General features: G+C 44.5%; 1 protein-coding gene and 2 pseudogenes across 5 annotated transcripts in view; 1 reads left to right on the top strand and 2 right to left on the bottom strand.

Moving 5' to 3' along the window:
- Nucleotides 1-27,174, top strand: part of ARHGEF28 (Rho guanine nucleotide exchange factor 28) — a 344,670-nt gene that overhangs the window by 34,624 nt on the left and 282,872 nt on the right. The window contains exon 1 of one of the 5 annotated variants that reach the window (XM_059878793.1): nt 15,593-26,252. The exons of the other annotated variants lie outside the window; for them this stretch is intronic. Within the exon in view, the coding sequence (XP_059734776.1) occupies nt 26,189-26,252 (64 nt within the window). The 5' untranslated portion in view covers nt 15,593-26,188. Of the gene's footprint in view, nt 1-15,592; nt 26,253-27,174 lie in introns of those variants that run through there. 5 annotated transcript variants of the gene reach the window in all.
- Nucleotides 10,232-10,721, bottom strand: LOC132343200 (enhancer of rudimentary homolog; annotated as a pseudogene).
- On the bottom strand, nt 12,725-15,347 carry LOC784141 (synaptopodin 2-like protein; annotated as a pseudogene).

Below are 27,174 nucleotides of genomic sequence, written 5' to 3'. Positions count from 1 at the left end.
GTGTGTGTGTGTGTGTGTGTGTGTGTGTGTGTGCGCGCATGCGTGTGTGTGTGTGTGCTCAGTTGTGTCCAGCTCTTTGCAAGCCCATGGACCATAGCCCGCCAGGCTCTTCCGTCCGTGGGATTCTCCAGGCAAGAATACTGGAGTGGGTTGCCGTTTCCTTCGGCAGGTGCAGAAGGGGGACCTTGCCTCTCTCGGCAGTGGGGAGCCACAGGGAGGCTCAGAGTAGGTTAGGGGAGCTGAGCAGTATTTGAATAAGTGGACTCTTTTGCTCACCGGCCACGTGGACTGGAGGGAGCTGGGGCTAAAAGCAGGGAAACCAGATGGGAGATTAGTGTCCATGTGCAGTAAACACAGAACTGAAGTCCGGAATTTTCCGTGAGTCATGAGCAACTCAGGGATTAGAACGCACTGACCTTGGGCGCATCAGCCCTTCCTGCCTCAGGTGTCCATGGCAGGGTGACTGTGCCAGCCAGCTCGGGGAAACTTGGTCAGGATGAACTCATCAACATTTTTGGTCCCAATTCAGGTTAATCATGGTGTCATTTTGAGCTTGTTTTGGATACTTTTCTAGCCACCATTAGCACTTCTTTTTCTGAGATAAAAAGTTGAGGTGCGAGAAAACTCAATATTCACAGTAATCCAGGCACCTGCCTGCTTTGTGGGGAAAAGATTTTACCTCAGACTGTGCATTCATCTGCTCTCTGGCACAGTCTGGGCCAGGAATGAGACAACGGGAGAGGTTGATTGAATGCTGGTGTAAAATCACAGCCTGCAGAGAAAACCATCTCTCTGGATTAGGGGCAGACTCCATACAGTGGCCTATTCACTTCAATGTTAATCGTGACCATTTAAGTGAACTTGGACAGCGTCTGGAAAATAAGGGAAAAGGCTTTCAACAAAGCTCTTTTCATGGATGGCTCTTACGACGTGCTCAGTTCTACGGCTCTTAGACAAAAGTCCATATTTTTTTCCCGGGTCTTGTCATGCTTCCAGCAGCAACTCAGAATACGGCCTCTTAGGCCAACACATTTAACCCCCGTAGGGAGCTTTACTAGAACCACAACTTTTTGTTGATTGGTTACCATTCTTAACCTGTTTAATATTGCATTTCTATCTTAAGGGATCTTTGCTGGAAATCCTAACATTGGCGTTGAATGTCACAAAGAGCTTTCAGATCTTATCTCATTTTGTCTCTTCCCGTCCATGCAGGATAACTTCTGATATCTTAGTGTGCTTTTCAGTGGGGTTTGTAAGAAAAGAGTTAAGATTGCTCTGTCTTGGCCTCAACAGCTTACAAATAGAGTTCCATTGTCCTTGTATTTGAGTAGCTCATAGTGTTTTATACACATTAATTCATTAATCGTCACAGAAGTCCTGTGTGTAGGTGGTGGAAAATATTTTCCCTGCTGCGTATTTACACATTGAGAAACTGAGTCAGGAGGCAGAGGCGAGGCGGGGCCTGTGGAGGGGCGCCAGGGCTGCCCTGGTCTCAGTGTCATCTTCTTGCTTGACCATTAGAAAACCCGAACTCATTTTCCTTTGGAAAATAATTATGATTTCCAAGGAAAATAGCCCTGTCGGCCACACTATCTGAAGAACGGAACTGTGAAAGGGAAGACTTGGGGGCGATTTATCGCAAAATGGTTGATGTGGTTTCATTTTCTCGTATCGCCGGCTTTGGTTGTAGCTGCAACCCAGATGGTCAGCACGGTGGTGTGTTTTTGTGTCTGAAACCACTCTTTGGATATACTCATCTCATTCCTTTGATGCCTTTCCAAGGGTTAGAAAAACAAGACGCTATTTGCCGTTCCAGCCTAGGCTGTGCCATAGGTGGCAGAAAAGGCCACCCTTTTTTAGATTTCTACGTTCTCAAGGGGAGGGAACTACTCCCCACTCTTCCTCCCGTTAATCTTTTATCTTCTCACTAGTGCTTTGATGAGAGTAAATCAGTAAAAGGACTCGGTGGGCAGAATAAACTGCATTCTGTGTGTCTCAGTGTCTGTGCGGGCATCTCACACTTATGTACAAACCTGAATTCCTGGTTTCCTTTCCCAAATCTGCACTATTTACAACACTCCCCATCTCTGTTAATGGCAAGTGCATCCTCAGCTCATTCTTCCAACTTTGGAGACACCTTCTTTATCTTATATCTCACTTTCAACCTGACAGGAGATCCTATTGGCTTAATCTTCAGAATGTGTTCAGAATCCAGGGACTGCTCATCGCCTCCCTTGCCACCACCCTGTTCTTGCCCCCCATCATCTCTTGCCTGGATTATTGCAATGGCCTCCAAAAAAGTCTCCTGCCCTGCTCTTGGTCCCTTTGTTGACCTGCACAATAGTAGTTAGAATGATACTTTTAGTGTATATATCAGATCATGTCATTTCTGAGCATGGAATCCTCAAATGAATCTGTTCATACTCTGAGAAACCAAAGCCCACACGTGACTTTACGTGTAAAGTCTTATGTGATCAGGCCTTCCGTTTTTCTCCCCCCCCCCCTTTTTAAGTGCATGTGTATGACTTTACTACAAGTTTTGTGCAATAAAAATACAGACACGACTTGCTCACAGGCTCTTAAATGTAGTTAAAAAGATATCCTTCTTAGGAAGCTCCAGCCTTCTGTCGGCAGAGCGATAACCTGCTCAAGGTAAAGTTTCAGGAGGAGGCAGAAGACTTGGGCTTCCCTGGTGGCTCAGCTGGTAAAGCGTCTGCCTGCAATGTGGGAGACCTGGGTTTGATCCCTGGGTCGGGAAGATGCCCTGGAGAAGGAAACGGCAACCCACTTGAGTATTCTTGCCTGGAAAATCCCATGGATAGAGGAGCCTGGTAGGCTACAGTCCATGGGGTTGCAAAGTCAGACACGAATGAGTGACTTCGCTTTCCTTTTCCTGCAGAAGACTTAAGCAGTTTTCAGTATTTTTTTTTTTCACTGCCCCAGGGGATATTGAAGGTTCAGAGGATACAGGAGTCTCTAAATATTTAGTTGTGGGTGATGCAGTGAGTCTAGGAAGGGGTGTAGTTCTTGAAGTTGGTGGTGCAGCTCTGGGTCTCCTATCTCTTCTGGGAGGTGGTGAGGCTTCTGTGATTGTTTCAGCACATGTGATGGTTGAGGCAGGTTTGGAAAATTTCTCAATACGTAATGGTAATTGGTACAACTCTACTGGTGGGTTTCTTGAAGATTCTTTTTTTAAAAAAATTTATTTGTTTTGGTTGCATGAAGTTTTTACTATATATTAAACTTTTACTAAATATCAGGCAACATAGGTGATAGAAACATTACAAATTAAGCCTCTCTTTCAGGAGTCATACTTTGTTGTACGACAGAAACCATATGGGAGAAATCCTGTAAGTAAAATGAGCATCAGGAAATTTCTCTCAGGGTAACCATCATAAATCAGAGATTCCTCTCAGTATTCTGAGCAGCAGTTGGACTCATATGAGCACACTCTGAAAGGGGATGATCACAAAGACTGCAACATATGTGGAAGGCTTTATCCAGAAGTGATGTTTTGGTGAATGTCAGATTAATGATATAAAGTGTAGAACCTTTAAAAAATATTTGAAATACGTGAAAGCTTTTTAATAAAAATTCTCAGTGAATCTGTACTGAGGGAGACATTTGTATTAGAAGTCATGTTGCAGAAATCTGATTACAAGGTTGTTTTTCTTTTAAAGCAACCTACAAATATCTAGGAATATGAAGCTTTTTAAAAAGCACAAATAAATTGAATAATGTGACATCATTAAATACACGTGAAGAGTCCTTTCATCTGTAGGACTCATGTGTGAATGTCAGTGTGTTTCAGAACACAGATGGTGGATGTTTCATGTATGTGTGAACCCGTCCATAATTGTATGTAATGAAATATGTAGTCTTATTTAGTTCAGGAACTTTTTTATGTATATGAAGATACTTCTCATTAAGTCTCAGTAGGGACTCCAATCATTAAAAGACAATGTATTTAATTGTAATATTCTTTTAAAATTATAATGTATCTTTTCCTCCTGTTTTTGAAAGGATATGGATTTTACTGAACTAATCCTTCAGAAAGAAGCTAAAAATATTTTTGTAAAATTTGTAACTCTCTCGTGGTCAGCCAAATTTTACATTAGTGAAAGTCACTCAGTCATGTCCAACTCTTTGCGACCCCATGGACTATACAGCCCATGGAATTCTCCAGACCAGAATGCTGGAATTGGTAGCCTTTCCTTTCTCCAGGGGATCTTCCCAACCCAGGGGTGGAACCCAGGTCCCTCTCAGTGCAGGCCGATTCTTTACCAGCTAAGCCACAAGGGAAGTCCAAGAATACTGGAGTGGCTAGCCTATTCCTTCTCCAGCAGATTTTTCCAACCCAGGAATCAAACTGGGGTCTCCTGCATTGCAGGTGGATTCTTTACTAACTGATCTATCAGGGAATTTTACATTAGGGATACATTTATTTATAGGAAAAATGCTTCCCAGGTGGCTCAGTGGTAAAGAATCCACCTGCCAATGCAGGAGACGTGGGTCCGATCCCTGGGTTGGAAAGATCCCCTGGAGTAGAAAACGGCAACCCACCCCAGTATTCTTGCCTGGAGAATCCCATGGACAGAGGAGCCTTGTGGGCTACAGTTCAGGGGGTCGCAAAAGAGCTGGACATGATTTAGCAACCAAACAACAGTAACAACAACGGAACACAGCAGAGGACGCAAGAGAATAATTTAGCTGGGGAAATAAGCACATGGAACAGTGAGCAACAAGTGCTGAGATATAATTGTTAGATTGTATAGGGGCAGTCATTGGGCATATGAGGGGAGGGAGGACCCTGCAGTTTACTGAGTACCTAGTCACGAAGAGTCGGACACTTACTGAGCGGCTTCACTTTCACTTTTCACTTTCATGCATTGGAGAAGGAAATGGCAACCCACTCCAGTGTTCTTGCCTGGAGAATCCCAGGGACGGCAGAGTCTGGTGGGCTGCCGTCTGTGGGGTCGCACAGAGTCGGACACGACTGAAGCGACTTAGCAGCAGCAGCAGCAGTGAGTGTCAGTACTACCCTAGTAATAAGAGTTCTTCAAAACCATCTCTTCAAATATTCTTTTATCTCGGTCTGAAATTCCTATAAAAAGTATGTTGAACCTTTTCATCATATATTTCGTGTTTCTTAACATCTTTCATATCTTTCTCCTCTAGCTTTTTGCTATACTATATATTCTTTATAACCCCTTAAGATTCAAATTCTAGTTTACTGATTATGTTCAAAGGCCATTTAAACTCAATCTTCAGAGCTGAGACAAGTCAAACTCTTTAGGGCAAAGATTCTTATTATGTCATCTCTATATTTTTCAGTTCAGTTCAGTTGTGTCTGATTCTTTGCAACCCCATGTACTGCAGCACGCCTGGCTTCCCTGTCCATCACCAACTCCTGGAGCTTGCTCAACTCATGTCCATTGACTTGGTGATGCCATCCAATGATCTCATCCTCTGTTGTCCCCTTCTCCTCCTGCCTTCAATCTTGCCCAGCATCAGGGTCTTTCCCAGTGAATCTGTTCTTCCCATCAGGTGGCCAAAGTATTGGGGTTTCAGCTTCAGCATCAGTCATTCCAATGAATATTCAGGACTGATTTCCTTTTGGATTGACTGGTTTGATCTCCTTGAAGTCCAAGGAACTCTCAAGAATCTTCTCCAGCACCACAGTTCAAAAGCATCAATTCTTCGGATCTCAACTTTTTTTATGGTCCAGCTCTCAAATCCATACATAACTACTGGTAAAGCCACAGCTTTGACTAGATGGACCTTTGTCAGCAAAGTAATGTCTCAGCTTTTTAATACGCTCTCTAGGTTGCATAGCTTTTCTTCCAAGAAGCAAACATCTTTTAATTTCATGGCTGCAGTCACCATTTGCAGTGATTTTGGAGCCCAGGAAAATAAAGTTTCCATTGTTTCCCCATCTATTTGCCATGAGGTGATGCCATGATCTTCATTTTTTGACTGTTGAGTTTTAAGCCAGCTTTTTCACTCTCTTCTTTCACTTTCATCAAGAGGCTTTTCAGTTCCTCTTCGCTTCCTGCCTTAAGGGTGGTATCCTCTGCATATCTGAGGTTATTGATATTTCTCCTGGCAATCTTCATTCCAGCTTGTGCTTCATCCAGCCCAGCGTTTCACATGATGTACTCTGCATGTAAGTTAAATAAGCAGGGTGAGAATATATAGCCTTGACGTACTCCTTTCCCAATTGTGTGTGTTGTTCTATGTCTGGTTCTAACTGTTGGTTCTTGACCTGCACACAGATTTCTCAGGAGACAGGTAAGGTGGTCTGGTATTCCCATCTCTTTAAGAATTTTCCACAGTTTGTTGTGAAAACACAGTTTATTGCTATATTTTTTGGTGAGTCTTAATTTGGTGACTTTTGGAGAGCTTTCTTATTTTCTTGGGAGAGTTCTCAAGAAATAGGCATTTGCAGTGATTCTTAAATAGGCTCCCTTCGAATATCGTGCTTCATGGCAAATAGATGAGGAAAAAATGGAAACAGTGACAGACTTTATTCTCTTGGGCTCCAAAATCACTGCAAATGATGACTGCAGTCATGAAATTAAAAGATGCTTGCTCCTTGGAAGAAAAGCTATGACAAACCTAGATAGCATATTAAAAAGCAGAGACATCACTTTGCTAACAATGATCCATTTAGTCAAAGCTAGATCATGGCATCTGGTCCCATCACTTCATGGGAAATAGATGGGGAAACAGTGGAAACAGTGGCTGACTTTATTTTTTTGGGCTCCAAAAGCACTGCAGATGGTGACTGCAGCCATGAAATTAAAAGACGTTTACTCCTTGGAAGGAAAGTTATGACCAATCTAGATAGCATATTCAAAAGCAGAGACATTACTTTGCCAACAAAGGTCCGTCTAGTCAAGGCTATGGTTTTTCCAGTAGTCATGTATGGATGTGAGAGTTGGACTGTGAAGAAAGCTGAGCACCAAAGAATTGATGCTTTTGAACTGTGGTGTTGGAGAAGACTCTTGAGAGTCCCTTGGACTGCAAGGAGATCCAACCAGTCCATTCTGAAGGAGATCAGTCCTGGGTGTTCTTTGGAAGGAATGATGCTAAAGCTGAAACTCCAGTACTTTGGCCACCTCATGCGACGAGTTGACTCATTGGAAAACACTCTGATGCTGGGAGGGACTGGGGGCAGGAGAAGGGGACAACAGAGGATGAGATGGCTGGATGGCATCACCGACTTGATGGATGTGAGCTTGAGTGAACTCTGGGAATTGGTGACAGACAGGGAGGCCTGGCATGCTGCAATTCATGGGGTTGCGAAGAGTCAGACACGACTGAGCGACTGAACTCAACTGAACTGATGGTTTTTCCAGTAGTCATGTACGGATCTGACAGTTGTACCATAAAAAAGGCTGGGGCTGAATAATTGATGCTTTCAAACTGTGATGCTGGAGAAGACTCTTGAGAGCCCCTTGGACTTCAAGGAGATCAAATCAGTCAATGCTAAAGGAAATCAACCCTGAATATTCATTAGAAGGGCTGATGCTGAAGCTGAAGCTCCAATACTTTGGCCCCCTGATGCAAAGAGCTGACTCATTGGAAAAGACCCTGATGCTGGGAAAGATTGAGAGCAGGAGGAAAAGGGGATGGCAGAGGATGAGATCATTGGATGGCATCGCCAACTCAATGCGCATGAGTTTGAGCAAACTGCCGGAGATGGTGAAGTACTGGGAAGCCTGGTGTGCTGCAGTCCATGGGGTTGCAAAGAATCGGAGACGACTGAGCAACTGAATGATAAACAGCAAATGCTTTGAGCAGTAGAGTTCTCAGGTTATTTAACTCATCATATTGGCAGAAAGGAAGTCTGTTTTCTTAAACACTTAAATGAACAAGTGCTTGTCAACTGATCTTACAAAGGTAGCCAGCCCATTTCTGGTAGGATTGGTGCCTTTCTTTTGTTCTCTGTTAGCAATCAGTTCATCTCTTTGCTCTAACGTTAATTACATGACACTGTTTCATTGTATACTTCCTACAGTAGAGCAGGAGTTTCCAAGGGCAAGGACCCTGAACTTCTGTGGGTGAAAAGTCCCTTGGCTGTTGGGAACAAATGGGACCCAGAATACAGGAGGAGAGTTGGATGAGGGAATTGGAGGCAGAACCAGAAAGACAGAGCTCTGAAGGCCTGATATGTGACCAGTTGATGTTATGAAATGTTGGTTTCAAAATAGGGAATGAAGTCTTTGTTCAGAATGACGTGATATCTTAAGGATGCGGTAATAAAAGGAAAGAACCATAGTCATTCTTTCCAATAGTTTAATGTAGTTAGAAAAGGGAAATGAATTGGTAGAGCATAACTTGGCATGAGCTCATTTCAGAGATGGGCAATGGATGTGGTCTGGAGCTGATATTATAGACTGTCCTTCAATAAATCACTCATTTGCTGTGATTAAGTTTACTGGGTACCTTCCACACCTAAGATATTTTGTATGGTATCGGTGTTTTACTAAATGCTTTGTCAGCTCTCATCTAAAATGAGGTTTTCCCCACAAATATGTAATATAAATGTATAGGCCACACACCTAGACAGATCTGTAATAAAACATGGGCACATACGCATGCACTGAATCAGGGCCGGCATATTTTCTGTAATTTGGCTAATAGACCTGCTTGCTCCAAACTCTGTGCCCTGCCTTTCTTCCTGTATTTGTGTCTTTGAGTCAGTGTTTCTGAATCAAGGCATGATTTGTTGGTAGGGAAGATCAAGGCTTTATATCCACAATTATCATTACCATATTAACCTGGATTGTATCACTCCATTAGTTAGCTTTCACCTACTGGAAGACAGGAATGTAAAGAACTAGGAGATGAAAGGTAAATACGCATGTGTGTTTGTGTATACGTTGGGAGTGGGGTTAAGATGAACTAAATTTAGTGGCCTTATGAGAAATCCTAACATGATGAGATGGAGAAGGCAATGGCACCCCACTCCAGTACTCTTGCCTGGAGAATCCCATGGACGGAGGAGCCTGGTGGGCTGCAGTCCATGGGGTCGCTAGAGTTGGACACGACTGAGCGACTTCACTTTCACTTTTCCCTTTCATGCACTGGAGAAGGAAATGGCAACCCACTCCAATGTTCTTGCCTGGAGTTTCCCAGGGATGGTGTAGCCTGGTGGGCTGCCATCTATGGGGTTGCACAGAGTCGGACACGACTGAAGTGACTTAGCAGCAGCAGCAGCAGCAACATGATGAGAAACAGTGATTAAGCGTGACCATGTATTTGGCCTTCATATTATTAAACATTTATTTCTTACAGTTCTGAGGCTAGAGGTCCAAGTTCAGGTGCTAGCATGGTTGGATGAGAGTCCTCTTCTGGATCACAGACTTCTCATTGTGTCCTCACCTGGCAGGAGGGGCTGGGGAATGGGCACTCATTCCATTCATGGGCCTCCACGCTCACCACCTAAGAACCTCTTCAAGGCCCCATCTCCTAACCCCATCATCTTTGGGGTAAAATTTTTAGCATACGAGTTTGTGGGGGAGACACACTCAGGCCTGCACTCACCACACCTGTGTATTCTGTTGATGCAAATGTTTTCTAGACTGCATTTCCACCCCGAGAGTAGGTAGAGAGTGGTTCAGTTCATGGCATGTGCAGATCTGCCTTGATGTGCTGTTTACTTTTTTGCTTCAGGTTCTGCAAAGTGTGGCCTTTAGTTCCTAGTTCCTTTCTAATAGTGCATTTTTCAGAATAATGGGCTCAGTGTTGCTTTAGGGAACACATTGTTATGTGAGAGCCATAGAAAACATGATCTGAAAAGGGGACTTCTAATTTTCCTGAGGACTTGAGTAAATAGTCAGAGAGAAAGGGCCAAATTCTACCTGCCTCACGGCAGGCATTGCAGTTTTTGGAGCACATCCAATCCTGAGAGCCACCCGCTTGTCCAAGTTCAGGTTGACAGAAAGACAGAGCCTTATTCTTTGGTCTCCCTTGGTGAGGACTATCAACAAGGAACTTATATGCCGTGAAATAGAACCATTCACTCCAATAGAAGTTTTTCAGCAAGACTTTATCTTGATGACGTAACTAAACTGCGCCACCACTCCCCACCCCAATTTGAAGGAGGATTAGTACAGTGGATGTTATAAAGCAGGTATGAACAGTTTGAGGGACTGCAACCAATATTAACTGACAAAAACCAACTTCATCTAAATCATCATAAAAATGTTTAAGTAAAAAAAAGGGCGGGGAGGGCGCAAAGGGGTTTTCAGATTGAACAAGATCATCGCATTTTATCTAATACATTCAATTCTGGCTAGGGTATACCAAAATGGAAACAGGATAACTATAAAACAAAACTTCCAGTACAGCACACTGCACACACCTGGGTCCCACCTGTCCCCCTAATGCTTCCAAACTCAACCATTTCCCAGCCTGTTGGGCCTGACTATGAAGGAGCACGTAGATCTTCTGTTTAATCCAATCTTTGTTATAAGGCTGGTATGTCTGGGTATCAGCTTGGTAAACAAGTCATCTGAGGTCTTCCAGGTCATCAATAAAATCAAACAGCTGACTGATATCATATGTGATAGAGGGGCTGTTGGGATTCATTCTCTTCAGATGTTCTTCATACATTTTACAAACACCTTCCATACGCTCATTCACAGATTCATAGCGTAAGTTCTGCCTTCTGGCCTCTTGGTAGGCTATACCAGCAAGGTGGTGTGAGACATCGCACCAAGTCTCCCCCTGCAGCCGATGCCGACTCCGCCACTGCACACGAGCTTACTCCTCTGTTTTCATTTTTAACTGAAAATCAACATTAATATATAATTTATGAGTTGGGTAATTGATAGTTTAAATGAAAATATTAGGAATTTTAACGGTAGATCTGAAAAGAAATTATGTGCTAATTTCCTGGGGGATTGTATAAAGGACAGTATTATGTAGTTAACTGGTATGACTTTCTAGAATGTAAGAACTCTCCCATGAGGAGGGCCCCTTTATGGGTAGACTTGAAGTTGGCTAGGCTCTCTTTTGAAGAAAAGGCACACCCGAGCCATCAGGAGCAGAATGGAAATCTGTCCAGATTTCTAAGAACAACATGGCACAGTTCTTCAGGATGCAGTACTGTTCCCGTTTTGGGACATTTCACATCCTTGGTCACTGGGTGCCAAGTGCCAAGGTCTATTCTCGTCAGCACTTCGAACATTCTCCCCTTTGCCTTCTCCTTGTAAGTATGCACAGGTCCCCACCAACATAAAAAGACCAAAATATCGAACAAAAGCCCCTTCATCTTCCTCTTCACTGCACTAGAAGTGATTCCCCATAACTTTCTAATTTCCAAAGACCATGGCCCCTTCTGAGTCCTCATTCTCCCTGACCTCACTGTAGTCCCTCATGAGCTCTGCACAATTATGTACTATTATTATTTAAAATTCTGTATTTTTGGCTCTGTGCTGATTCTTCGTTGCTGTGAGTGCTTTTCTCTAGCTGCAGTGAGCAGCGGCTATGCTCTAGTTGCTGAGCACTGGCTGCTCATTGTGGTGGCTTCTCTTGTTGCAGAGCTTGGGCTCTAGGGCGTGTGGGCTTCGGTAGCTGCAGCGTGTGGTCTCAGTAGTCGTGGCTCCCAAGCTCCAGAGTACGGGCTCAGTCGTTAATGGCCCATGTGCTTAGTTGCTCTGTGGCTTGTGGGATCTTCCTGGACCAGGGATTGAACCCATGTCTCTGGTCCAATCGAATCCGCATTGGCAGGTGGATTTTTCTTTTTTACCACTGAAACACCAGGGAAGCCCACAATTATGTATTATTATTGAATTATTGTTTAAGCTCTTAAATTGCTGCTGAACTCCTCATGTGTTTGAACTTGTCTCTCTATAAATGTCTCGATGGCAGGATCTTATATTTCTCTTTGCCTTTAGTAATATTCAGGACAATGTATTTAATATTTAATTTGTTAGTTGAAGATTTTTTTGGTAACTCATTGGACTGTTTTAATATTTAATCTGTAGGAAAGTTCTTTTCTGTTTTAATCTTGAATCCCCACTGCTGATTTTACATGCTAATTATATATGTGATAGAAATTTGTAGTTCTTCTTCTTTTTTTTTCTTAATCAGGGCAAAGGTGAGACCCAGATTGGGTCTTTATTTAGACCTCTAGTCTTAGTCTTGCCTCAGACAGAAGAGCACATCTGTGTTCATGCACACACTTACACATACACACACATTCACAGACATACACATGCCTAGGAGTATACCAGCCAAGCTGGGAAAGAAGAGTGAGGAACACTGAGTGACTTAATGCAAATAGGGGTCAGTTCAGCCCCTTTGCTGCCTGTCTGGTGGTGAGCTTCTCACCTGAGGGCTTAGTAGTAACTTCCCTGTGTGTTTCTTATTGAGTGTTAAAACAAGGCCCACAGAAAAAGGCACAAATGTAGAGAAATAGAGACCAGCAGAGGAGTGTAGGTGAAGAGAGAGATCTAAAGACAGAGATCCAGGCAAGGAACTACAAAGAGAAGCACAGACACCAAAGCAGAGAGAGTAGGTTAGAAAGCAGCAGGGAGGTTGGGAGCCAGGAGGAAACTGGGGAACAGGACACCAACCCCAAAACTATCTCTGGCACGGGAAATTTAGACTGCTTGGGGGTGGGGCCAGGGCAGGGAGAGCGCTGGGAAGGAGAAGCAATTGTAGGAACTGGATGTTCCACCTCCCCTTGGGCCTGGGAGCTGTGCCCTGTTCAGTGGTGGCCCGCCCCAGACCTCCACACATGAACCTGTAATCCTGTTCTGGTAGTTGAGAACCGGGGCCTGGCTACTTGGAACAGGAGAACTGGCCTGGCTACAGGAGCTGGGGGAGGTCCCAAGACCCCTGGGAGACTCTGGAGGAGGGGGTGGGCTAAGGACAGGGACTGAGGCCAGCTCTGTCCTCCAGATGGGCTCATCCATTGTAGTGGCTGCTCTGGGGGCAAGCACAGTGGGGGCCAGGGGTTCCGCAGTGGGCTGGGGCGCTTGAGTTGAAAATCGGTGGATCTCCTGGACTCAGGCAGTTTGGGGCGGCCCTGAGGAGGTGGGTCCAAGAGTCGGGGGAACCTCATCAAAACAGAACATGGCAGTTTTAAGTTGGCAGGGCTGGTGCCGCATGAAATCCAGAGCCTTAATGCCCTGCTTAGCGGCTGCCCGAGGCCCTTGGAATTGGGTCTTACTATGGAGAGTTTGGGCAGCTTGGGGGAAAAAGGGTTAGAGCCGTGGGTTGTAAGCAATAGGAGGTGGAGCACGTATATTGGATGAATATTTCCAGGAAGAAGGCAGTGAAGGGGTAGGAGAAGGGCTTCTGGGCCGAGGGCCAAGGCCAGGACCAGGTGGAGCTTCCACCACATACCTGTCCGCTCGGCTCTGACGTTTGGCAAACAGCTCCCCTTCCCTCCCCCCCTCCCTGAAGCCTTGGTGTTTCAGGGATTCCAGCCGAAGGGGTTACCCTGTTCACTAACCCATGGAGGAATCCTCGAGAAGGGGGCTTAGGAGCCACTGGGGGTGGAGTCTTAGGAGTCGTAGGGGGTGGGGTGTTGAGAGCCATTGGAGGCGGGGTTTTAGCTGTCACGTGAGGCAACGTCTTGTAACTCCTGCCCCCTGGTGGCTGCATGAAGTTGCAGGCTTCAGCCCTGAGGCTCAGAGCATGCTCCTCTTGACCAGATTCTGCTCCCCCAGCCCGGGGTTTTTCATCCAGGTTTTGCACCAACGATAGCAGCTCGGGGTTGGGCGAGTTATTCGTCTCCTTATTTCCCGACCAGAACATCTGCTTTTGGGTTCCCCGACGCCGGGCCTCCTGGAGGATGCCCGTGCGAGCAGCTGGCACGGAGATGCATTGCTCCTGGGCGCTGTGGGGCTCAGGGGCCGCAGAGCTAGAGGGGCAGGCGCTTCTGGGCACGCAGCAGGTCGCAGAGGCGATGACAGGAAGATAGAAGTGGTGGAGGTCATGGCGGCTCCGCTAGCGGGGGCCGGAGGCTCTGGGCTCCGCCTGGTGTAACAGGATGATTAGGGGCTGGGATGTATAGGGAGCTGGTGGCTGTCATGGGGCCGGAGGAGCGTGGGGTGCTGGGGGAAGTGGGGACTGGCACATGGCTTGGAACCCCTTAAGTGAAGCTGGGCACAGGAAAGGTACCCTGCGGAGGAGATAGGAAAGGCGGTGGGGCGGTGCTGAGGCCTCCCAGGCTCTCATTTGCCCTCTTGGGAGCTAGGGGCCAGAAAATAAGCAAGGTGGTACCTGACCGCTGCCCTTGTAAGCCGGGAGTGCTAGCTGAATGGTTAAAGATGCTTGGAGCTGAGGTAGAGGTTCCACAGCTGGGGAGGAAAGGTCTGGGGCTGACCACAGGGGCTGGCAAAGGGCTGGATGGGAGTAGAGCCGCCTCTGGCGGAGCGTTTTGTGGCCGAGGTGGAGACTGCAGGCCCTGCCCCTTGAGCGTGGCCGCTGGACCTTCCTGGGCCAGCTGCTGGGTGATGGAGGCTGCGCGCTGGCACTGCTGTTCAAAGAGTTGGGCCCCTCGCCTGGAGGCCTCACTCGGCTGCCCTCCCAGCCCCCGGCCCTCTGCTGTGCCTGAGCTCGGTCTGGCTAGCTCCATGTCTAGGTAGGGGCTCTCCCAGTCGGACTGGTTGTTGAGGCTGCGGGCTTCGGAGAAAGCCTCTTCCTCCAGCTGGGACTCACTGGTTGGAGGCAAGCCGTCCTCCTCCTCAGCGCCGGTCCCCACGGCAGCCCCAAAGCTCACTAGGGTGTATTTCTTGGCTCTCTGCTGACGTTTCTTAAACATCAGTACCCCCTTGGAGTGGGGGTTAGGGGCTGCGGTGAGCAGGATGCAATCGTCCGGCATTTGGTCTTGGCCTCCTTCACACTCCGCTCTTGGAGGCTCTCTGCCCTTTGTAGCTTGGCTTGTTTGGCCTTCTGGGTATAGGTGGTGGTAAGATCTTCTGCCACTGGGTGGGGAACAGGCCCCGCCATAGGGATGAGATGAGGGCCAGGCCGGAGGGGGCCATGGGGCAACAGCAGGGCCTCATCAGGGGGTGGCTGAAGAGTTGTCCTATCCTCCCAAGATGGGGAGCTCACACGACTGTCACCCTGGCTGGGAGGGCCAAGGACAGCAGGTGCCGGCTCTGCAGGGCTGTCAGACAGGTAGACCTCATCTGGTAGGGCTCCTGGAGGGGTGGGCCTTGTGGAGCCTCAGTGGTGGGGTCGGCGGGGCTTTTCCTGGGTGGCTGGGCTGTCAGCATCACTGTCTGTCTGTCCTTAGTAAGCCTCACTGTCAGGGGGCGAGAGGAGACACCTGGGCTGGAGAGGCTGGGGAACCGGAGCTCCTGGGGGCTCAGGACTCAGTGGAGACACTGGTGACAGTGCCTGAAGCTCACCCGGGGATGGCGATCGCACAGGTCCCTCGTCCTCTACCCGCTGCACAGCGAGGACAGGCCGATTCCCTGAGACATTGATGAGGCTTGTGGCACTGGCATGAGAGAGGCTGGTGCAGGAGACCCCAGTGATGGCCAAAAGCTGATCCCTGTCTTGGAGTCCTGCTCTGCCTGCCCGGCTCCATCTTCGGATTTTCCTGTGCATGAGCACACACGTTAGGACCAGAAAGATGGTGAACTATTCTGGGCAGGGCAAAGCCGGAGGAAACTCTGGTGGAGGTCCGTAGTGGTCCTGATGTGCTCATCAGTCATCCGACTATGGTGCCAGGCAATCTGTGTGTCTTAATTCCATCCTCTCAGCAAGTTATTACAATGGCATTCTTCTTTTCTCCATTCTACAAATGACAGAAACTGAGGCCAAGATTAAATTACCCAAGTTAGGGAACTGCAGGGACAGACATTGAACACATGCTGCCTAAAAGCAAAACTACTGCCCTTTAAAGTCTAAGTGTTGCAGCAATTCCCCAGTAGTTCAGTGATTAGAACTCTTGAATTTTCACAGCCAAGGCATGGGGTTGGATGCCTGGTCAGGGAACTAACATCCCGCCAGCCACAAGGCCCTGGCCAGAGTAAGTAAATGTACAAAAAGTATACAATATCAGAATAATCATAATTTTTAAAAATTCCCAAACCAAAAAACATTGTACTTTCCATTCCGCAAGTCTTATGACTGGCAAAGGTCATGGGTGAGAGAACCTCCAAGACGGAAATCAAAGGGGCCGGGGTCAGCAGGAAGTCTCTACAAGACTTTGTCTAATATGTTATTGGAAGGAGAGTTACTAAAGATAGTTCAATCACATCTCGGTTTGGAGTGGGACCATAAAGTTACCACGACATCTCAGGGGGGAAGGAAAAAAGGAAGTACATAAGAATCCTCAGAAGCTGCCGCAGACGGCCAACATAGAAAAGAAACTAGCACGTACTCAGTAGTTATTATTCTTATCATAGGTGGGTCACGTTTGTTCAGATCACAGGAGCCCAGGGGTATAGATGGATCTTAGTCACAGTAACAAAACAGTTTTTGACGTGGCTTTTGAAAACATTTGAACCCCAGTTCTCAGTCTGTTCCTCCTTTCTGAGACACAGCTTGAGAGACACACCAGGCAGAGTCTTTTCTAACAACTTCAACTGCAAAGCTCTCTCATTTTCCTAAACTCTTAAAGCATTTGCTGTTTAACATTACTTTCTCCACTCCTCGCCTCCTGGTTACTGCTGCACTGCTGTCATTACGCTGCTCCTTCCAGCATGGATGTGGCCAGGCAGACCAGCGACCTCTCCAATCTCGGCTTCAAGTGTTCCTTCTCAGTTCTTATCTTGCTTTGCTTCACAGCTTTTGCTCCCTTGTTCATTTCTCTTGGATTTTGTCACATTTGTCCCCTTCTAAATTTCTAACATGGTAATAGATGGTTGGGAGTGTGGAATCTGGAACAAGACTGCTTGGTTTTAAATTTCCATTCTACCATTTAGTTGTGTGCCTTTGAGCAAAGTGTTTAACCTCTCTGTGCCTTACTTTTCCCATCTGTAAAATGGGGACAATAGCGGAAGGTACTCCATATGTTTGTGAGGACTAGATGAAAATTGTCTAGTACAGCTCCGTAAATGTCAGCCCTATTTCTCTGTTCCTCAGTGCCTTTTGTGAGCTCTCCTTCCTCTCCGTTTCTCTTGGAGTTCTCCAAGTTTCTGTTCTAAGCCCTTTTTGAGTTTGTGTGTATCCACTTCCTTACTCCATCTCATTTACTCCCAAATGACTTTAATTACTGTTACTGTATTATCAAAATCTTTCTCTCCAGCCCAGATGTCTTTCTTGAACTCCAGGTCCCTGCTTTTGACCTGTCTTGGACACCAGTCATCACATCTCAAGCTCTTAACGGCCATAACCCATTTTTATTTCTTTCTCCAAGTCATCTATCTGCCTCCCCTTTCACTTTCCCCTTCTTGGTCAGTGGCACCGTCTTCCCATTGTCTAAGCCAGGAACCAAGGAGTTCCCATAGATTCATTCCTCCTGGTCCTTATGCCCTACATCTAGTTAAGCACCAAGGCCTTTTCATTTTGTTCTTTAATCTCTCACATTTCTTTGTCCTCCCTAAAACATTGCTTTGAATCAGGCTCTCACTGTCTTTCACCTGAACAATAGCAATGGTCTCTTGCTTGACTTCGCTGACTTTGGTCTCTCTCTTTTCAGTTCATCTTAGCCCTGCGTCACAGAGATCTCTCTAACACGCAATTTGGGTTGCTTGCCTCTGTTGCCTAAAGCCACTAATTGGTTTTAAGTTCATGTTACTTAGTATGATGTAACATTGGGGCCTGGAAAAATTTTCCATCTTTCTCTCCCACCACTGCCCTATGCATACTTTCAGTAGTCCTGGAGGTGTTTGTAGCTCCATGAATAACCCTTTCTTGAATGCTGCCGTGTAGTCACTCCTATTTCTTCTACTTGAAATGTCCTCCCATTTCACCGTCTACCTGGTGAACGTCAGTGATTTTCAACAAGGGTCGCTATTGGCATTTGGGTGGGACAGTTCTTTGAGCACAATCAGTCCAGTATTATTGAATGCTCAGCATGCACTGTTCCCAATGCTGAATGCCAGAAGCAGTTCCCTTCCCTCTTCTGCTCCTCCCCTGCCCCACCAACTCAGTCACATAAGAACCAGACATGCTCTGCCCTCATTTCCAAATGCTTTTCTAAGTAGGAATGCCCTTAGTAACAAGCAGTTGTATGTATTCTTTAAGACTTAGCTTAGGCCTCATCTCCTTGGGGAACCATGCCTGATACCTCAGCTGCTGAGTGATTTGAGCATTTCTATCTCCCTGGATTCGCAGAATCCCACACATTTTATATTCTCATTGTTTTCCGTTTTCTCGCTGGGCTGGCAGTTTCTCTAGGAAGAACTCATCCCTCCATCCCCAGTACCTAGGATATAATAGACACTCAATAAAAGTATTGTCAGGCGAGTGTATGCTCCTCGATTCTGTCTCGTCACAACAAAGATTTGGAGTGACGGACATTAAAGCCCTTGGCGTGTCACAGCTCTCGGGTCTTAGACCGTGTTATAGCTCTTAGACAAATCAGTGTTACAGCTCCATGTTACAGCTCTGTTTTATTTAGATAATAACAGGAAAATCCATCCCTGATGTGTGAGGGCGTGTGGACCCAAAGACGTGAAGAGAAGAGTGCCCCAGCATGTGTGGGTCGGGGGGAGGAGAGAGAGAGAGCCCCAGCCCTTTGGCTCCTTTTTTAATATGTTTCCCTCCCCCGGCCCTGCCCTGTGTAAATTGGGTTAGCCAGGAGTGCTGTTTGTTCTACCTGAGGTCCTCACTCCGGTCCTCGGGCCTGCCTTTGTTCTATTTTCGTGGGCTTTTCTCTTCCTTATCTTTTAGTCCACCACCATTTTGAACTCCTTTTCCCTGGTGGCTCAGACGGTAAAGCGTCTGCATGCAATGCAGGAGACCTGGGTTGGATCCCTGGGTTGGGAAGATCCCCTGGAGAAGTAAATGGCAGCCCACTCCAGTATTCTTGCCTGGAAAATCCCTACCAGGCTCCTCTGTCCATGGGGTTGCAACGAGTCGGACACAACTGAGCAACTTCACTTTCCCTATTCTAACTACCTAACAGTATTTATAGAGAAAGTGAATGGTTGTGTTTTCCTTGGTATATAGTTACCTGTTCCTCTAGCTTATTTGCCTGTTTCATATCAGTATACCCTTTCTTTTCAAATAGATTTGATAGACATTTGAAGGGAGACATTTATACTTTTTTTTTTTTTATGAGTACTAAGCATATATAGGAAGTTTGGAGTAAATGTGCTAAACTAAATGAAACATTTAGAAACTAGCTGTTTCTCTGAGGTTAAGCTTCATTGCTTTTAATCATTAAGGTCGTATTTCTAAATGTGAAAGCATCATTTGAGAATTTTTCCAGGCTTTACTCATTTGTCCACTAGTCTTATAGTTTAGAATTGGGTGCAGTAATCTAGCTATTCTGGTTTAAGAATGTAATTTTTGTGGTTAGTAGGTGGAGAGTACCTTTATGTTCCTGCAGAGACCGTATAAAACCTAGTTGGGAATGGGGAGGTGGATGGGGGTGGTGTAAAGCCACAGTTTGCTGTCTGAAATGCAGATGAAAGCCATGGGGGAGGTGGGGCCTTCCACCTGTGGTTGGATTTGTTAACATCTCAGTAGCCATGCTCCTAAGTTATCAGGAGAATTTTCCATGCGCCTATTCCCCCAGCTACTTTCTTTTGTCTCTATAGTCTGTTTAGCAGTCTTTGGGTCAACCTTGTGACAAGACGACCTTAGGTAAGTTACTGCCTCACTTCAAATACTTCTTTGGCTTCACATTGCCTCTAGAAGGGATTTTCAATCAGAAGTATGTGGTTTTTTAATCTTGGATCTCACAAGCTTAAACTAAGCCCCTGACTCCACAAAAGAGAACCACTTTCATGACTTAGTTACTTTGTTTCTTGCTCATAAATAGTATTTCCTACTTTGTTCACTTCTTTGTTCACTTTGTTTCTTCTCTAACATAGTTCTGAATTTCTTTTGACATTTTAAAATTTGAAATTTATTCTTAAAGCTGTCACACAGAATAATCAAAACATGTCACAGGTTGAGAAAGAATCCTAAAAATATTTTAAGCAGTAGCAATATCATTGGAAAATGACGGTGAGAGGTGAGGGGCTGTGGACCACCTATGGTAGCCACTGCAAAAGAGAAAATCGATTAGGATACATAAATTCTAACATGACTTTTCAAATTGACAGTTTTATTGAGCTAATTGTACAGTCGCATTCAGTTATAAGAAATACTATTAGTTGTTGGTTGGTTGCTAAGTTGTGTGCTACTCTTTGCAACTCCATGGACTGTAGCCCACCAGACTCTTCTGTCCATGGGATTTCCCAGGCAAGAATATTGGAGTGGGTTGCCATTTCCTTCTTGAGGGGATCTGCCTCAGTCAGGAATCTAACCCACGTCTCCTGCATTGCAGGCAGATTCTTTACTGCTGAGTGCCCTAGAAACACTGTAGAAAACCTTTATACTCTCTGCCCAATGGTAATATTTTATAAAACTATAATAAGCTCAATTGCCCTACAGCTCAAATGGTAATGAATCTGCCTGCAATGCAGGAGACCCGGGTTCAATCCCTGACTTGGGAAGATCCTCTGGAGAAGGAGATGGTAATCCACTCCAGTATTCTTGCCTGGAAAATCCCATGGACAGAGCAGCCTGGTGAGCTACAGTCTGTGGGGTTGCAAAGAGTCGAGCGTCTAACTGCTACTACTACTAAGATCAGTTGATATTGACAATGATACAATGTACTCATCTTATTCAGGTTTCCCAGTTTTACTTATATTTACTAGTCTCTGTGATCTTAAATTTCAGCATCCTTTTTTATCACCTGTGTAAGTTCACGCATTCACCGCCACAGACAAGATACTGAATGGTTCTGAAACTGCTAGGATCCCTCATGTCGCCCTTTTATAATCATGACCACCTTCCCTCCTTACCCCTCCCAATACTGTATTCTGCCTCTGGCCACTACTAATCTGTTGTCCATTAATTTTTCTCATTTAAAAATGTTATTATATATGTGGGATTATGGTCTGTGACCTTTTGGGATCGGCTCCTATCGATCAGCATAATTTCCTAAAGATTGATCCATGGCGTGTAAATAGTCAGTTCCTTTTAATTTCTGAGTAGTATATATTGCTGACTTAGGCATGTACACACATAAGTGTGCATACAGACAGCAGACTGTGCTGTCTTCACCGTTCAACTGTTGAAGACATCTGGGCTGATTCTAGTTTTTGGCTGTTATAGATAAGGCTATTACCAATGCTGCTGCATACAGGTTTTTCTGTGAACATAAAGTTCTATTTCTCTGGGGGTGGAGGAAATACCCATTAGTGGAATTACTGGTGGCAACGTGTATTTAGTTTTTAAGAGACTGCCCAACTGTTTTCCAGAATGGCTATATTATTTTGCACTCTTACCAGCAATGTGTAAGTGATTAGTGATTTTTTTTCACATTTATAGCCTTCTCATGTCTTTTGTATACATACTGTGTACATATATTATTTGCAAAAATGGGATTACACTATATGTTTTAAATAACTTTCATTTTAAATTTAACTTGGAATGAACATCTTTCCAAGGCATTAAGTATTTCTTTCTATAGTAGATATAACAGCTGTGTAGCATTCCAATACATGAACCAAAGTTCTCTTTTTGAATTAATTGACCTAGAACATAGTATTTGTCTCAGGTATGAAACACAATCATTCCTTATATGTATATACAGGTATCCCTTGGTATTCGTGGAGGACTGGTTCCAGGCCCACTGGTGGACACTCAGATCTGTGGATGTTCGAGTCCCTTGCATGAAATGGTGCAGTGCAGTCAGCCCTTTGTATCTTCAGGTTCCACATCTGTGGATATGGGAGACTGATTGTATTGTGAATTGATCACCACAGTAAATCCAGTTAATATCCATGGTGGTTTTAATTTGCATCTCTAAAGTGGTTAATGATGTTGAACGTCTTCCCATGACCTTATTTGCCATGCAAATATCCTCTTGGTGAAACGTCCATGTCTTTCGTCCATTTTCCAACTGGATTGTTTGAGCGTTCTTAATATATTCTAGATCCTAGTCCTTTGTTGGGTATTTTCTCCCAGTCTGCAGCATGCCTTTTGATCTCCCTCACTTGGGCTTTCACAGAGGAACACTTTTTAATTTTGATGTCTAGCATGATGGAAAAAAAAAGGTCTTAGTCTTTAATGTCCAGTAGTCCCTTGAGAATCTGAAAGCTATAAACTCTTGTCAGAAAAATGCACATCACACAAAATTTCATACCTAAATTTTTGGTGTTCACAGACTCTATAAAGTTCATCAATGAACTATAAGTCATATGAATCCACTTAATTTGCAGTAATCCTGCAGAAGACTCTGGGGAGAGTTATTTTTCTTTTGTTGAAGTAAAAAGTGGAGAAACTCTATACTTTACAAAATAAGAGAAAGCTATATTAGCCAGGCTTTATTCTGTTGAGGACCTAACTCAAATGCCTCTTTCTCAGCAATATTTTTCTTGACTACTCTGGGATACATTGCCAGATTGCTGCTTTAAACTTCTTGGGCTGAACAGCTCTGCCAAGAAAACAGTCTTTCTTGTATTGAATTTGAGCTTTAAGGCATCAGCAAATGAGTGAACTTGTGGGCATTTCACACCTGCCAGGTCAGTTTTAGTAGCATGGCTCTTTACAGTACGTGACTTATTTTTCTTGCTCCATTTCCTTGTTTTATAAAGATGAGTGCACAATAAGAAAATAGAAATGAGATGCTGGTGGTGAGGCAAGGGTTGATAAATTTGATATGATCATTATCTGTGCCCAAGCAGAGAACTGTCAGCATCAGTTAGTTGTATTAAACTTGATCATGCATTCCATTAAGATGAAAAAGTAAAAAGCTCATTGTCGGAAAAACTGGAGTGTATTTTGTTTACATTCTGACTCAGAGCAAACATGAAATTAGGAATGTTGTTAGGTCTTTGGCAAAGGAGTCTCGCCCCTTGGAAGTCTGTTGTTCACTTTTGTTGCAGATTTTTATTTATTTATTTAAAATTTTGGCTGCGCTGGGTCTGCTGTTGCTGCGTGGGCTTTTCTCTAGTTGTGGTGAGTGGGGCTACCCTCTAGTTGCAGAGATGCAGGCTTCTCATGACCGTGGCTTCTCTTGTTGCAGAGCGCGGGCTCTAGGGCATGTGGGCTCAGTTGCCCTGCAGCACGTTGAATCTTCCTGGACCAGGAATTGAACCCACGTCCCTTGCACTGGCAGGCATGTTCTTAACCACTGGACCACCAGGGAAGTCCTTGTTGCAGATTTAGTATGTGTTGTTTTGGGGATGAATTGTGTGTTAACATAAGAGGCCAGTGACCTTTACTCCCTCTGGTTTCCAGACCCGTTACTCTAATTTATCTAACTCCTCAGTGTTTCATAAAAATATCATGTATCCAGGTCTGTCTTCATGCTGAATCCTCCTTTCTCTTGTTCTGTGTATGTAACTCATTTATCGCTTCATGCTCGTCCTATACTATCATGTTCTGCCAGCTCAGGGGTGTTACTCCTTTACCCTTAACTTTTCATGGCTATAGATCTTATCCTGGCCAGGTTGTAAGCTCATCCATGCTAGGGACAGTATTTTTTATATATATATATACTTTATGTATTTTATTATCCCTCCCATGACAGCCTGCATAGTGTTGTGCAGTGAATTGACTTTGACATGAGAGAGGAGCTTTAGAGCTGTGTTGCTAATAAGGACATTGATGCCCTGATGAGATGGAACTTGCCCGCGATGCTTGAGTGATTGAGCTTTGCATTGATTATGAAGGATACACTAAACAGATTAATAGCAAAAGTGAGCCAGTAAAGGGAATGTTCCATTGATGTATAAAAAAGCTTTTTGAGGGCTTAATCACTCTGTGTGCAGATACATCCTGTGAAATACAAGCAAGTGTGACTGGTTTGGCGGAACATTTTGCTAGCAGCTAGCTCCTGCTCCTCTTTGTACTTTACAAACGTCCTCTAATTTAGGCTGTCCCATTTCAGACTGACTGGCTCCCTTTCTTCCTCCCCACCCCCAGTCGTTGGAATTAATGAGATCCTTTTGAATGGTTATTGTGTTGCCTGCTTTCTAATCTTCAGACATTTCCCCACACTGAGTTCACCAAGTAATTCTACTCTTTCACATAAAGCTGCTTAGACCTGCATAAATCAGGTAGGTAACTCCAGTCTGAAGCAGGTCTGTAGACACTGCTGTGTATTCAGCAGTAGGTTTATTCTAAAATGCTTTTTTCCTGCCCATCCATTGTGTTGGCATGGAAGGTTTTTACTTAGACTTACCTCCAGTTTAACTGATCTTCTCTCCTCCTGTTAGTATAACAGTTGTGAAATACAATTAAAATTCTACACTCCAAGGTTCACTGAAGGAGCAGTGAATCAAGATTTCCGTCTCCAGTGCCACAGGTTTCAAACTAAGGTAGCAATAGAATTACCCCAATAGTAATTGCTCTCTGCTCTTTGAAGTTTCAAAGTGGAGGGGGAATATTTGGTTCTGTAAAATCAGATAAAATTCTGTGGAATTAGGACTTCCCTGGTGGTCCAGTGGTAAAGAATCTGCCTTGCAGTGCAGGGGGACATAGGTTCATTCCTGGTTGGGGAACTAAGATCCCACATGGCGCAGAGCAACGAAGCCCATGTACCCTGGAGCCTGCATGCCACAACTGCTGAGCCCACACACCACAGCTGGCGTGAACGTGCACCTCGGTGAAAGATCCCATGTGCCACAACTAAAGATCACACATCCTGTAACCAAGACCCAACGCAGCCAAATAAAAAAATTAATGAAAAATCCTGTGGAGGTTGACAGTATTATAGTGATGTGGTACAGTGCTCTTCAGAATTCCTGATACCTGGGAATTCTTTGGGGCCGCCAGAATGAGGCTGAGCTGAATAGACCTCATTCTTACCCTTTCACCCCAATTACTGCCAAATCATTTTGATCAGTCTAATATGTAGAGGTTCTGAATGATTTTATTTGAAATAAAGATTCAAATGCTTAAAAAAGCCTTTGTGTATGCTTCACATGCAATGACTGGACTTCCCAGGTGGCACTAGTGGTGAAGAATCCCCCTGCGTCTGCAGGAGATGGGAGAGACACCAGTTTGATCCCTGAGTCGGGAAGATCCCGTGGAGAAGGAAATGGCAACCCACCCCACTATTCTTGCCTGGGGAATCCCATGGGCAGAGAAACCTGGCGGGCTACTGTCCATGGGGTCGCAGAGAGTTGGACACGACTGAGCATGTATGCATTGTAATATGCAATGATGATAAATGATAGTTACAGCTAGGATTTATTGCGTGCCCATTAAGTGTTTTCTCTTTTTACTCTATCAAATCTCTTGATCATCCCAACAGTCTTAAGAGGTAGGTACTGTTACTGTTTCTACTTGACACATGGCCTAGGGAAGGGAGGTAAGTAACAGGCCCAGAGTCACACAGAATAGGGTAGAACTGGTGTTCAAACACAATCTGTTTCTGAGCCTATATTCCTTGCTATGAGGTTCTTACAGCTTTTTAGCCAAATGAATTTCTGTCTTTCAGATTGTAGTAATGTTACAAAAGGACTGTGCTGAGGCCAAGGAGAGCATGGGCTCTGGGGTCAGACAGGCTGGATCCACATGCCTTGGCCACAATTAGCCTCTTGGCTTCATTCTCAGTCACGTGGCACAACTTTGCTGAGCTTTTCTTTGCCCGTGTGAAGTGGAGACAGGGGTGCGGGAGGCCCTTCTAGCTGAAGAGGGCAGGTATCAGGAAGACCCTTTAAAGTGAAGCTCCTTAAAATGGGGACCACAATTCAGAGGTAACAGTGGTGGAGAAGAGATTTGCCTGGGGTTCTAGTTTTTGAAAATGAAATTCTGAAAATATTTATAAAATTTATATTTTATTCCTTTGGCTGAAAGGCACCAGAGCATCATGGCTAGAGCTTACCGTTCTGGAGTGGCTGCTTAAATACCAGCCTAGCCTTGTTCAGGGTGACCTATTACACAGTTAGTTTTCAGCTCTGTTGACTCTTAGAAGGAACATAAGGTGAATCATGTGTGTGTGAGAGATTAATTGAAGGAGGTTGTGACTTTTTGTTTTGGCACAACTTATACAGTCGGACATTGGTGTTGTCTTATTTGATTGCAAAGCATTATTATGAGGGTCATTTTTGTTAGAAACACCCAAGATTGTCTTCTGTTTTCTCCTAGGTGGGAAGAAGGTACTTGTATTCCTTTACTGTTGAAATTACTGTCTTTAAGCTTTTATCTTATTATGATTATTTCTTTTTACTTGTTGATGGATCTCTGTCACGTTCTCATTGATAGTTTTGTATGTGACTTGAAGTTCTCCAGTACTCAAACTCTCTTCTCAATTTTATTTAACCTTATTTCATGCTTAAAAAAAGATTTCCAGCATTATTTTCAGCATTATTTGCTTTCCAAAGCATACAGCTATAGAAGAAGTTTTGGTGTAGAGGATAAAATTGCTAGAGGGTAGATGCTGGTGGGGGGAAGAATGAACACGGGAGGCTGTTGCTTGTAATTCTGTAAGTGGTCTGTTCATTTAAATGTTTTTGTTTAGGTAACTTGCTTTGCAGTTAACATTGTAACTGGAGGGACTTGTAAATGAAGGTTTAGGTAACTAAGTAGCATTTTCTCAATGCTACTGAATCAGTGGACATGAGTTTGAGCAAACTCCAGGAATTAGCGAAGAACAGGGAAGCCTGGAGTACCGCAGTCCACGGGGTCACAAGAGTCGGACATGACTTAGCGATTGAACAACAGCAGCCATGAGGATTCTCTAAGATGATGTTGGTAAAATACTTAATGCAGTACTTCACGTACCGTTATCCTTCTAAATGTAGTTGTTTATAGTATTGATAAATATTTGATCTTTATCTGTTAATAGGTTGTGTGAGAGGCATACACACCAGTTTTTAGCATGTTGAAGACAAAATTAGCCATGGTTTTATATTGACTCAGTCTTAGAATATTTCATTTAGATGCAAAAACTTGGGAAACCCAGAACTTCAAAGAATTGATTTTTTTCTGTATTAGTTAAATGTTATTTTTAAACATTAAAATATTCTTTTCACCTGTTGAAAACAGTCTAATATTTTTCTTTAGAGTTAACTAGCAATC

This window comes from Bos taurus, chromosome 20 (genome assembly GCF_002263795.3).
Source record: "Bos taurus isolate L1 Dominette 01449 registration number 42190680 breed Hereford chromosome 20, ARS-UCD2.0, whole genome shotgun sequence".
Classification (NCBI taxonomy): Eukaryota; Metazoa; Chordata; class Mammalia; order Artiodactyla; family Bovidae; genus Bos; species Bos taurus.
This window is presented reverse-complemented; position numbering and strand designations above follow the sequence as displayed.